Consider the following 13,453-nt stretch of genomic DNA (forward strand, 5'->3'; position numbering starts at 1 on the left):
GTGCTGGGCTAGGTGGTTGATTTACTAAAACCCTCAGACTTCTGCTCTTGGGAATGGCTATAATGTGCCTTGACTTTTTGTCTTAAATATTAGATGTAGTTGTTTTTCTAATTAAAGGTTAGGGAAAAGATAAAATATGTTTAAGTAAAATAAAATTGAACATAAAGATTTACAAATTCGTGTGTGTGTGTGTGTGTGTGTGTGTGTGTGTGTGTGTGTGTGTGTGTGTGTGTGTGTGCTGGTGAACTATCTCAGCCATTAAATAACTCTACAGAGGACACAGGTTTAGTTTTGAGTGCTCACATGGTAACCCACAACCACCTGAGACTCCACTTCCAGGAGACATGATTCCCTCTTTTGCCTTCTGCAGGCACCAGTCATGCACACAGTGCACATATATGCATTCAGACAACACAGTCATACATAGAATATATAATAAGTATTTTTAAATTTACAAATTGATATTTGGATTGGTATTTAAAAGAAATTATTAATATGGTAAAGCACCCTTTACTCAGACACTCCGTTTCCTTTTACTTTTCCTATATATAAGTTTCTCTCAATTGTCAAACATGGCTTTTATTTTTTTCATTTTAATGTCATGTACTCTCCTTTAAGTGACTACCAGTGGCGCTATTTGAATAGCATCAGTGAGCTGACTATAGCTAGACAAGTTATGGATTGTGTACACCTCTTTAGTAGTAAATGTGTCTTTGTCATTGAAAACGCATGTGTGCTCATCATCAAGACATCACAAGATGGCTAAAGAATTGTCCCCAAATCAAGTAGCTAAATAGATCCTGGGCAAGTTGAATTCTCTTCTGGCAGCTGCTCTTTCTGAACTGAAGGAGGTCACTTCCAAGCACCTATTGCCAGTAAGACCAGCTGAGTAAGAAGGGTGGACACGTGCTAAACAAAGCTGTGTACCCAGCCTAGCCCAGGCTTGCTCCAGCTCTCATCTCTCAGGCTTGCTACTCCTTTTTTACTCTAGCAACCAGTTGTTTGGGGGGAAAGTCAAGTTACTTAATCATTTTCATCTCATTCCTTCTAACCATTTCTCCTCAGAGTTAATAACTAGATAGACTCCCTGTCTCCCTCCCTCGCTCCCTTCCTCCCTCCCTCCCTCTCTCCCTCCCTCCCTCCCTCTCTCCCTCCCTCCCTCCCTCCCTCCCTCCCTCCCTCCCTCCCTCCCTCCCTTCTTCCCCCCTCTCTTCCTCCCTAGTTGACCTTTAATTTCTATCCATTCACACTATTTGTAGGTGGCATTTAGATGGCAGATGGAAAACAGCAGTGTGTTGTGGTGGGAGAGATTCAGATCTTTGTGACTGAACTGATACATTTCAAAGCTGGTTGACTAGGGAGCTATAGGGTTAAAAGCTCAGGGTTTTAAGACATTTATTTTATTTATTTTATTTATTTTAATGTGTAAGTATTTTGTCTGCATGTATGTATTTTGTACCATGTGCCCATGGAGGTCATCAGAAGGTGTTAGATCCCTGGAACTGGAGTTACGGATGGTTGTGAGCTACTGTGTGGATGCTGGGAACCAAACCTAGGTCCTGCAAGAGCAGTGATGCTCTTAGCAACTGAGCCATCTCTCCAGCCCCAAAGGCTCCTATTTGTGTTTTTAAAGTGAAGTGATGTCAGTGTCTGCTTTACAAGGCTACTTTGAGGATTACACGAGCAAATACACACTTAGATAGTGCCTACTTAGAACAGTGTCTGATACACTGTAGGCACTCCAGACATATTAGTGTTTGTTAGTTTTCCCAGCTATCTCCATGACTCCAGTGCTTTGCACTTAGTGATGAATAGGCGCTGGATTCGGGTCTCTGCCTGTGGAGATAGCCTTCAAGGAATAGCCCTGCAGAAGACACCCCTGCCTGCCACAGGTTGGCTGGTTGCCCCTCCCATCCGAACTGGCTTCTCTTCTGAGTGAGGTGCGTGCTGGAGAGAAGTCACCACTGGAGCTACACATGTCATTCCTGTCTGCCAGTCTCTGTCCTGAGATCAGGACCCAGACTCTTCAATGGGAAACCCTGCAAAATTTCTGCTGTGGGCTCCCTCTGCTGGCCCATCTAGCATGCATGCAAATCAGCAGTGGAATAAACTTAAAAATTCAGCTTTAGGTCTTGAAACTTTTTTTTTTTTTTTAGTTTAAATTAGGAACAAGTTTGCTTCACATGTCATTCCCTTCTCCCTCTCCCTCCCCTCCCCCCAACTCTCCACCAGCACCCCACCCCATCCCCCCTCTGCTCCCCAGGGATGGTAGGGCCCTCCATAGGGGCTCCCCCAAAGTGTCCAGGCTGAGAGTGCATTCCTTCACGTGGGATGGCTCTCAAAGTCCCTTCTTACACCAGGGAAAAATACTGATCCACTACCAGGGGGCCCATAGAGTGCCGAGGCCTCCTTATTGACATCCACATTCAAGTGTCTGGATCAAGTGTTCTGGCCACCCAGACAGTAGTCTGGGGTCCATGTGCTCCCCCTTGTTCAGGCCAGCTGTTTCTGTGGGTTTCACCACCCTGGTCCCGACCCCTTTGATCTTCATTCCTCCCTCTCTGCAACTGAGTTCCAGAGTTCAGTTCGGTGTATAGCTGTGGGTGTCTGTTGAGGCATGCTTTGTAAAAGGTACAATTGGAAATGTGTGTGTGAGAAAGAGACAGACGGACAGACAAATGTACATATCACATGTATATTATTCATTTTTCGCTATCTGTATTTTAAGTTGGGTTTCAGTTTTGGGGAGTCCACTGTGATTTCAAGTGGGACCAGTTATGAGGTGTTGAAAACTTCACAGTATTGTTCTCAAGAACCGATAAGGGTTTGTATTCCTATATGGTAACAAGTATCCCAGAAGCTTTTTTTTTTTTTTTTAAATCCATAGTATGGGGACTTACTAATAGGTCATAGTTTAGACCCCTGGGGTGGTACTGTGCTGAGAGTGCATTTGTAGAGACCAGAGGACAACCTTGGGTGTTGTTCCTTGAGAGCAGTGTACCTGGGTTTTGAGACATGGTCCCTCACAGGGACTTGGGACTTATCTTTTAGACGAGGCTGGCTGGCTGTTGAGCCTCCAGGACAGGACCTTTCTGTCTCCACCTCCCATTGTTGGGATCACAAGTAGTTGTCAGTATGCTTGGCTTTTTGGTGGGTTCTGGGAACCCAACTCAGATCCCAGTGCTCCAATGGCACTGGCACACTTTACTGACTGAGTCATTGCCCAGCCCTAAAATTGCACTTACAAATAATTCTCCTATGTCTTTGTATTTTTCTTCTCACTCTCTCCTTTTGTCATCATCTTTCCCTTTGCTTTGTTACTAGGATCAAACAACATAAATAGGATAACTGCAAACATGGAAAATGGGGAGAATGAAGGAACAACTAAAATTATTGCACCTTCACCAGTGAAAAGGTCAGTGTGTGTAGTTATGTCGTAAAAGTTCTTCACTTTGTTGGCAAGGTTACCAATCTTTTCACTTTGGTAATTGAGCAGTACTTTTAACCTGGGGGCTCCAGTGAATAGTGTCTGAGCCAAAGGATATGTTATTATGTCAGCAAAATACAGACACCAGGATCTGCCCCTCATTGAAGTGCCCTTGCTGTCACAGGGTGGTGAGATCTACAGCCCTCAGCAGCACACTGAAAATTCCATGTGGTTTTTAAAGTCATGATACTAACTCAAAGGAACTGTGAAGAAAAAGGGGGTGATATTTTGTTAATATACTGTATTCCTTGTAATGGTGTGCTGAGCTGTGGCCCTGGGAAGAGGTTTATAACTTCAGAGGTCTCAGAGCCTGAGGATTCCGAGATTGCATATGTTTAAAGATCTGTCATGGTTCTTGGCATCTGTTTTCCCAACGGTACTCCCACTGGGAAAACTGCCTCTTAATGTGCTGCACGGGTTGGTTCCTGAAAGATCAGCTCTGTTCTCTGTTACGGGAGTTTTGGAGTCACTTTTTCCTATCTTTAATTATGTCCATGGAGCAGTGTTATCAACACACAATGAGCAGCTTTCACGAGCTCACTTCCCCTGTAGAGGCTGCATCATGGAGAAGTCCCAGAAGTCAGATGTGTGACCTGCAAGGATGCCTTAGATCATCCTCAGTCCATCTTTTGTTAGTAAATAATGGTGCCTTCATTCAGCTGGACTTTGGGGAATCAATATCTCTCTCTGTCTCTCTCTGTCTCTCTCTGTCTCTCTCTGTCTCTCTCTCTCTCTCTCTCTCTCTCTCTCTCTCTCTCTCTCTCTCTTTAATTTTTTTTGAGACAGAGTTTCTCTGTGTAGCCTTGCCTGTCCTGGAACTCACTCTGTAGACCAGGTTGCCCTCAAACTCACAGAGATCCACCTGCCTCTGCCTCCAGAGTGCTAGGATTAAAGACATACACTACTACTGCCCAGCCTGCTTTCTTTTCTTTAGTTCCGGGGCATTCTCCTTACAGAACAACATTTTGGAATGATGCATTCATTGCCTTTTTGTGAAGACTGCGTCTTCATTAGCTGTATTACCCTAGCTGGCCTCACAGTCCTGGGTGGAGGCAACTTCATCTGCATGTACAGGGCACACTCATGATATACCCAACATAACAACAGTAACTGTACGTCAAATTCAGATCCCTGGCCTCTTAGAAAGAATTCATTCCCCTTTGTAACTCATTGCTGCCGACAGCCCTGAAATCAGAAGGGTGACCGGCTCCCACAGGACAGGCTGCAGAGTGAGAGGGAGAGTAGGGAAGGAGCACAGTCACCATGCCACCTGGGATTTTGTTATTCTTTATCGCTCATCTACTTGCAATTCCTTTTTCATCTCTCAATTCTTCCCCATCTCCCTTCTCTCCCCCTCACTTTTTCTTTCTGACTTAGTAAACACATGCATTTCACGCTACTGTATTGAATCTCCGCTGTATTTTTTTTTCTCATTTCAAAGGGGAAGCATTTACTTTAGGAATTTTATCTTTGAAATTTCGGTTTTAAATTATTATTGAGCAATATATTGGACCTATGTAAAACATGCCTACTATCTACTAAACCTTTGCTGTGAATGCACTTGTTGGATGCTACAGGTGTATATTATTCCTGTGTGGATATAGTGTCCCAAGGCAGAAGTTTGTTTGTTTTGTATTTGCAACATCCTTCCCACTTTCCGCTTTCTCCTCTTGGTTGATATTACTAACAACTCTGCTACAGTCATATTTTGTAACAACTATCCAGATCCCTCAAAAGGCCAGGATTAAAAGTGGATTAGCAGCTAAGTAGATCTTTTTCTCTGCAAGCTAAGACTCCAGAGGAAGTGAGCAGTGGCCCTATGCCCTTCTGCTGATCTCTTCTTCTGTTTGCCTTGGTGTCCCTAAAACAGTATGTTGGGCTTGACTAGAGGCTCAGTTATATTTGTTGGACAGAAAGACGATACTAGGTCAGGAAATGGCATTCGGAAGTCATTCTGATCCAGAAGGATGGAGCCAAGATATTTGGAAGCCAGGCAGAGGTCAGATAGGGTATCCTGATCCTGCTTTTAGTGTTAGCTTTTAGTACCTCAGAGCCAAAGCTGGAGCCAGGGCATCTGGCCACTGCTGAAGAATGTCAGCCTCATGTCAATGGATGCCCCAGTGTCTTAGTTACTTTTCTATTGACATGACAGAACACCATGGCCAAGGTATCTTGGCTCACAAAGAAAGCATCTAATTCTGAACTCATGATTCCAGGGGATTAGAGTCAATGGCAATCATCATGGAGGAAAGCATGGCAGCAGGCAGGCAGGCAGGCAGGCAGGCAGGCAGGCAGGCAGGCAGGCAGACGTGGTATTGGAGCAGTAGCTGAGAGGTTACATCTGACCCATAAGCAGAAAGCAAAGAGCACTAACTGGGAATAGCACCAGCTTTTTTAACCTCGAAGTACCGGTGACACACCTCCTCCAACCAGGTCACACCTCCTGATCCTTCCCAAACAGTTGTAACAGCTGGGGACCAAGCATTTAAACATATAAGTCTGTGGGGCCATTTTCATTCCAACTAATGTATGTGTGTGTGTGTACAAGGCTTTTCCACACATCCTTAGTTTTGGCTCACCCAGTTCTGACCATCTCCTCTTCCCCACTTGAGTGGGCTCTTTAGAAAGTTTTTAACAATTGATCAGTTTGGCATCTTTTACAACTAGACTCAGGGAAGAGACACAAAAGTTCCCACTGGAGAAAGCATCAGCCATTTTGGGTTCTTTTTGAAATGAGTCACAGCTATAAGAAAGGAAATATGTGTGTGTATATATATACATCTTAACATTTGTTAAATAATTCTGAATAAGTCAGAGTGAATTAACATACTTTAATTTTTGGTCAACTAATTTTCCATTCTTTATTATTAAAGTTTTAAGAAATCAAAGAATGAAAACAGCCCCGATACCCAAAGAAGCAAATCTCATGCGCCATGGGAAGAAAATGGACCCCAGAGGTAAGAAGCTCAGAGTCTTTAGACAAAGAGGCAGCAGAAGGCATATCTGTCACAGCTAACCCGATTGAGGACACTAACTGCCCTGTGGCTTCAAGAAGTGCTGAAGTGGATGTCAGTAGCATGTTTCCTAATGTGAAACCTTTTAGAATGGTAGGAAGGAAAGCCAGTGTATGTAAAGAAGTCACCCACAAGCCTGTGTGATGGTTCAGAGCAGTGGTTCCCAACCTGTGGGTTGCAATCTCTTTGGGGTTCACATAGCAGGTGTTTAATGTTATGATTCATAGCAGTAGCAAAATTATAGTTGTGAAGTAGCAACAAAGTAATTTTATGGTTGGGGTCACTACAACATGAGGAACTCTATTAAAGGGTCGCAGCATTAGGAAGGTTGAGAACAACTGATCTAAAGTAAGGGTATAGTTCTGAAAAAGATTCCAAATGACATTAATGCTAATGCTGCACACTTGCTTTTGTAAAAATTCCGGAGCTGGTACATGAATTTTCTCTTTCACTCCAGTGGACTCTACAATTCTCCCAATGATCGCACTAAGTCACCAAAGTTTCCCTGTACCCGCCAGCGCAACCTCTCCTATGGCAGTGACAATGACTCTGCGCAGCCAATGAGGCGAAGGTGAGCTGAATACAGTTCTGATTCCGTTGTGATCAGAGGCTTTGGGTCCCAGGCTAGCTTTTGTAACATGATCCTCAAAAAGCCGCTACTGTTTGTCTCCTCATGATAACTGTAAGCCTGTTTTTTTTTTCCCCCAAGTAATGCAAGTTATAGGCTCTGAAGTATTTATCTGAAACAGTTTTAGAGAATTTTTTTTATATAAAATACTGGTAGTCATGTGCTTTCTGCATTAAATTGGGTAATTTAAAAACATAGATAGTATGCCAACTATGTAATGTGCACTTCATGGTATCAGTAATACATGTTAGAAGTTACTACATTGGGAACTAGAACTACACTTAGTGTCATCAGGGCTGTCCTTCAAAGTGATACTGCTGTGTAAGCATCAGTGAGCCTCTTTCAGAGCAGAGACTGAGAACCTGCTGTTTTATAAATCACATGTGACTTTGCTTGAGTGGATGCTTAATTACCCCCAAATTAGCATAAGGGCAGGGATCATGGATCAGTGTGTCTTACTCGGTTAAAGTATGTTAGAGGCAATGGGAAGACAGAAGCCCGGTGGTGGTGATGAAGACCATGTCCACTCTGCTGAGAAGTGGCTGATATATGGAAGGACTTGGGGCAGAGTTTTTTGACATCTCTCAGGAAGTTTAGCTTTGAAAGAGAGGAGGGACAGGTGGAAGAAGAGGAGTTGTAAAGAGTCATAGTTTATGTTGAGGGCCAGTGTGATGGCTCAGCAAGTAAAGGTGCTTGCTGCCAAGTCTGGTGACCTGAGTTCAGGCTGTCCTCTGACCTCTCCCACACACTAATAAATAAATAAATAAATAAATAAATAAATACATGGTGTTAAGAAAAAGTTGATGATATTAAAAGCTGCTAAAAGGGTTTTAACAGGGAAAGTTGAGTATATGTGAGAGGTAAGCTGGTAGCTAATGCAGATGATTGAGAGAATGGTCAGGACTCATGTAGCATGTGGGGGTAGTGGGGGAACCCATTTTTGTTGTCAAGATAGTTCCATAAGTAACAGGGAAGTGGTAAGTTCTTGTTTCAGGTGGAGGGAAGATGGAAGAGTTCCATTTGGTGCCACGTTTTCCTTTGGGAGGAGAAAGCAGAGACAAGCTAATACAGAGGCCTCTTAGCCAAAGGACACCAAAGGAGATGCTGGCAGCGCTCTACAGGAACAGTACTTAGGCCAGAAAAAGGTGTCAGACTGTTGCATGACTGAAACCAGGGAAGCAGGGTACTGAACACACTCTTGTTCAGTCCCTCTGGCCACTGATGCTCAACCAGCTATTTGTGACTGGCCCAGAACACCTGGATACCTGGTGTGATAGTTTGCCAGGGTGATGGAATAAAAAGCAGAGTTGGGGGTAGTGCTGAGAACTGGCATGGAGGTTACTGAATGGAAACCTAAGCTGAGCAAGGTTACAATAGACAGAGCTCATGGGGACAGATAAAGGGTAGGGTGGCAATAGGTGAGTTAAGCAGTAATAGTGACAGCCTACAGTGACACATGTCCTTTTCACTCGAAATGCATTGTCATGAAGATTTATTTTTCCTATTTTTAGATTCTCTCTCTCTCTCTCTCTCTCTCTCTGTGTGGGGGGGTGGGGGGTGGTGGGTGGTGGTGGTGGTCGAACACAAGAATGCAGGTGCCTGCAGTGTTCGATCCCCAGGAGCTGCTGTTACGGGTCATTGTGAGCTGCCTGGTAAACTGGACTCAGGTCCTCTACAAGAACAATTCATGCCCTTACCTGCTGCAGCATCTCTCCAGCCCCATTGTCTTCTTCCTCACAACTGTTTATGGGAGGTTCTATTAAAATGGGGGCACTTCAGGCTGGAGAGATGGCTCAGAGGTTAAGACCACTGGTTGTTCTTCCAGAACCAAGCTTTGTTTCCTAGAACCCAAATAGCAGCTCACAAGCATCTGTAACTCCTGTTGTAGGGGATTCAGCACTGACTTCTGACCTTTGAGGGAACCAGACACATACATGGTATGCAGACATACATGCAGGCAACCTTACATATAAAATAAAAATTAAAACATAAAACAAAACACCAAGCCACTAAAAGGAGTAGCTTGAGTCACAAAGCTCTTCAGTGGGGAAGATGGATTCCTATTCATGTGGTCTGGCTTCGGTGCCTGCATTTTTTTTTTTTTTAAACTAGAAGTGCTTAAAGATAAACAGGAAGTAGGGGGCGGTGTGTCTGGAGGTGGTTAGAGATAGTAAAGGTCAAAGTTTAATGAAGATGTAGGTTGGTGAGTTGTGGTGGTGGATGGGGTTGTTACAGAAGAAACAAGGAATTCAAGGCCAGGATGGTAGAAAGTGAATCCAAGTGAGTGAGTGCTGGAATCATCTGAAAATTGGCTTAGAGGATTACATACCTAGAAACCACAGGCTAACCCTATTGTTGGATGAATGTAGCTTATCCAACATGGGCTTTATACATAAACCACAGCCTCGCTCTAGATGACTGGGTTCTTGAGGCCCGCTAGTGGTGTTTCTGGGACCTGTCATAGGGCTGGACGTATACACATGATATAAACGTGTGGCAAGTGAGCCAATACAAAAGGCATCTGGACTAACTGGTGTGAAACTCTGTGCTGTCTTAGCTGTTGATAAGAGTGCTTTCTGTAAGTTCTTCTTTTGTTGTCCGCAGGAAAGCTCATAACAGTGGTGAAGACTCAGACCTAAAGCAGAGGAGGAGGTAGGAAAGCAGCCGGAGTGGTTAGAGAGCAGAAAGGATGGGGGTGTTCACAGTCGAGGCAGGAGTGGAGGTTTTCCCTCTGCTATGGCTGCCATGACTGTACCACCCATCTGTGGGTTTTCGCTCCAGTTTTAATTGGATCTCAGTCTTCCACTTTTTCTGAACCTTGACATTTCTTTTATTTCCTGTTCCTTTTGTTCCTTTGAGGAGCTGTCTCAGGCTATACCCTGCCATATTGTAAACCACTCCACACTTGACTTAAAGCAGCAACATCTTGTGTGTGTGTGTGTGTGTGTGTGAGTGTGTGTGTGTGTGTGTGTGTGTGTGTGTGTGTGTGTGTGTGTGTGTGTGTATCCAAGTGGATTGAACAGGTAGTGGTCAGATGACAGCTAATGTTGTGTTGCCCAAAGGGTCTCTCTCATGGGGCATCTTGGCAGGTTGGTTGCAGGCACAGGCTTCTTTAGAGGGTGGCTGGAAGGAGGCAGAAGTGAATGGCCTTGTTTGGGGCTACTCGAAGGCTGTCCTCTATACCTCATAGTTTCACCTTTCTGTTGGTGAAACCCGTCACATGATCAGTACAAATTCAAAGCAGTAGGAATAAATTCTACCTGCCCCTGTAAAGGCTTGGAGAAGATGAGACAGCATCCCTATTTTGTCTATCGTGGAGTTTAGCTTTGCCATGTTAGTTTCTGTTAGGCATGCTGGGTCTTTGGAGTCCTTTCTGGGAATCTGACATTTCCTTTAATGTGCTTTTCTCTATCTCCTACTTTGCTCTTTCTCTAAGCTATATAGACTTAACTCAATTGTTTGAGTCCAGAAACACTTACTGGGAGAGGGATAATATGGCTCTTTGTGTTTGGATTAGTGATTTTTCTCCAAAATTACTTCTAGAGTACCTGATGAACCTTTCTATAACTTTTCATAAAATTTTCCTACGTTTTTGCTTTTGTCTCCAGATCACGCTCACGGTGTAACACAAGCAGCGGTAGTGAATCAGAAAATTCTAACAGAGAGCACCGTAAAAAGAGAAACAGGTAATATTTAAACACTGTTGTACCTAGAGCTCTGCCACTGTCTCTGGCCCTGAGGTCACTAGTCTGCCTTCTTCCCTGATGACCCAAAGGCCACTGTTTGGGAAATCTCTGTTTTATGAGTTTCTTATCTCTGTGGTAAGATCATTAAACAATTTGATAGTTAAGTACATCCTTATTTTTTTTAAGATAATTCTATATTTAGGGAATAATGTGTGTTGAATTTATCTAAGATGGGGAGGAGTTGGCCGTTTGTATGGAGATTTCTCCTTGAAGTACCTCAGCATATGATATTTGTGTATTTTACTTAGCCCCGAAGCGAGGCTCATCATCTTAGAGATTCTATTAATCTTAGCCTCTCTATATCTACCTGTGTTTCCAGTGACATGAGGCACAACAGGCCAGTGTGTTTGGGTCACCTTTGTAGGAGTCAGTTTTTAAGAGCTTGTTAATAAGATCAGTTGATATGTAATCAGCATTAGTGTTGGCTTCTTGCATTAATCATGTCTCCCTAGTTCCAAACCATTTATTTGTCAGTCATACAAGTTTTAAAGCCAGTGGTTCTTAACTGGGAAGGCTTTGCCCTGTCAGAGGACTTTTGGTTGAGTTTGGAGACATTTTTTTTTTGCCACATCTGGGTAGGAGAGATTGCTGCTGACCAGAGTTGATGCCAAGCATTCTCCAACATGCAAGGCAGATGCCACAGCAAAGACACATCTAGCACTAAGATATCCGAGATGTGGAGGGAGAGAGTCCTTTTTCACCTCCTGTGGAGCTTAGACCTGCTTGTTCTTTTTGGAGCCATTCTTTTCTCTTCTGTGAGATGAAGAAGTTGGAGCACTCTCCAAGGTCATTCTTCAGTGTTTGGAAGCCTTGCTTCACAGGGACTGGATGTTCTTCCCTCTGACTACAAAGCCTGTAGAATAGCAGCCCTGACAGCTTTGTGACAGTGTGGGCCACTTGCTCAGGAGAGTTTTCTGCCTGCTGCCCTCTAGGAGGTTGGGATTACACTAGGTAGCTGCAAGATCTCTGTGTGTTATGACACTCCTCGAAGAAACAATTTCGGTTTCTTTATCTGTGAAAATCCAATTATGAGAGGTGGCTCTCCCTTAGGTGTGTTCCTCCTTCTGTAAAATCAAGCAGTTTTGTACCAAACAAATGGCTTTGGCTTTTCTGTTTAACAACGTGTGCTTACTCATCAAGGCACAATCTTTTTGTTTTATTTAGTATCTTCCAAACTGTGCTTCTAAAGACCTGTTCTCAACTGCATGGAAGATAACCTGTTTTAAAAAACAAAAAATAAACAAAAAACAGTGTCTTTTGGGGGCCAAATGTGCTAAGGGTGCCGTGTGCTATTAAAAATGAAACAGAGTTGAAAGGTTGCCACTGGATTCTTAAAGTTCCCATTGCTGGTCTTGCTGTGATGGCTTACGCTTATGCCCCTGCCATGGGGACTGTTAACTTCTGTTTCCCACAGTTTTTGAGCTTTTGCTGTTGTTTGTTTGTTTGTTTTTGTTTTGTTTGTTTTATAATTTGGCTTTCTTGGTCTTAGCATGGCACTGGTTCTGAATGTTCAGATGCTAATGTACTTTGTAATGCTAGCATTGAGAAATAGCTTTCAAAGCATAGGCTCAACATTTTACAGAAAGGATCCAAAAGGCTTTTGCAATTGATTTTCACCTCTGGCAATATTGCCTGAGGATCATGCAAGTTCCTGTGTCATAAGAAGATGAGGTATGGCAGGAAACAGGCAGAGGAAGGCACCTGCCTGGCTCTGATCTCCATCCATGCAGGTTCTGCCTCATCAAGCAATGGTGTTCGAGGAAGGCAGGCTGGGTGCCACTTGCCCACTGTGCTGTGCTAAATCCATCCCCTCCAACTAGCATTAGCAGCAACTTTTGGGCAAACTTATTTTTAAATTGTATTAGCACATATTATATGTAATGATTGGTTTGATTATGCTGTTTCCACACATGTATGTATGTCAATCATAGTCACTCCCATCGCCTTCTTGTGTCCTCTTCCCCCCTCACTAATCTGGTTCCTCTTCTAATCTAGCCTCCCCTCTACTGTCATGTCTTCTTCTTCTTCTTTTTTTTTTTTTTTAAATGATGATGATAACCCAGTCAGAGAATTTCATTAAGGTTGTTTACAGGTGTACATGCCCTTTACCAATGTCCATACCAATGAAGAAAATGTCCATTCCTGTCCTAATCAATGTTAACTGCATATAAATCCGTAGGGAGGGGTGGAGCCCTTTGAGCCCCCTTCCCCTTCTGCGACAAACTGTTGACAAGCCTAGCCTTGTGCAGGTAATTGCATCTGATGAGAATCCAAGAGTGCAACAACCATGTCCTGCCTAAAAGCCCGTGACACATCCTGCTCTCCCACTTTTTTTTTTTTTTTTTTTTTTTTTTTTTTTTTTTTTGAGACAGGGTTTCCCTGTGGCTTTGGAGGCTGTCCTGGAACTAGCTTTGTAGACCAGGCTGGTCTCCAACTCACAGAGATCCGCCTGCCTCTGCCTCCCGAGTGCTGGGATTAAAGGTGTGTGCCACCAACGCCTTGCTCTGCTTTCCCCACTTTGCACTGCCGCCTTATCTTCAGTGTTCCCTCAGCCTTGGAAGAGTGTTCTGTTTATGGC

At 43.7% G+C, this 13,453-nt stretch overlaps 1 protein-coding gene across 4 annotated transcripts in view; it reads left to right on the forward strand.

The window, feature by feature from the left end:
• Positions 1–13,453, forward strand: part of Epb41l4a (erythrocyte membrane protein band 4.1 like 4A) — a 203,473-nt gene that overhangs the window by 164,533 nt on the left and 25,487 nt on the right. For all 4 annotated transcript variants that reach the window (XM_027400694.2, XM_035440209.1, XM_027400695.2 and 1 more), the window contains 5 exons: positions 3,325–3,415; positions 6,361–6,444; positions 6,959–7,072; positions 9,734–9,781; positions 10,738–10,815. In XM_027400694.2, coding sequence (XP_027256495.1) covers positions 3,325–3,415; positions 6,361–6,444; positions 6,959–7,072; positions 9,734–9,781; positions 10,738–10,815 — 415 coding nt within the window. The remainder of the gene's footprint in view (positions 1–3,324; positions 3,416–6,360; positions 6,445–6,958; positions 7,073–9,733; positions 9,782–10,737; positions 10,816–13,453) is intronic.

Source organism: Cricetulus griseus, chromosome 2 (genome assembly GCF_003668045.3).
Source record: "Cricetulus griseus strain 17A/GY chromosome 2, alternate assembly CriGri-PICRH-1.0, whole genome shotgun sequence".
NCBI classification, from domain to species: domain Eukaryota; kingdom Metazoa; phylum Chordata; class Mammalia; order Rodentia; family Cricetidae; genus Cricetulus; species Cricetulus griseus.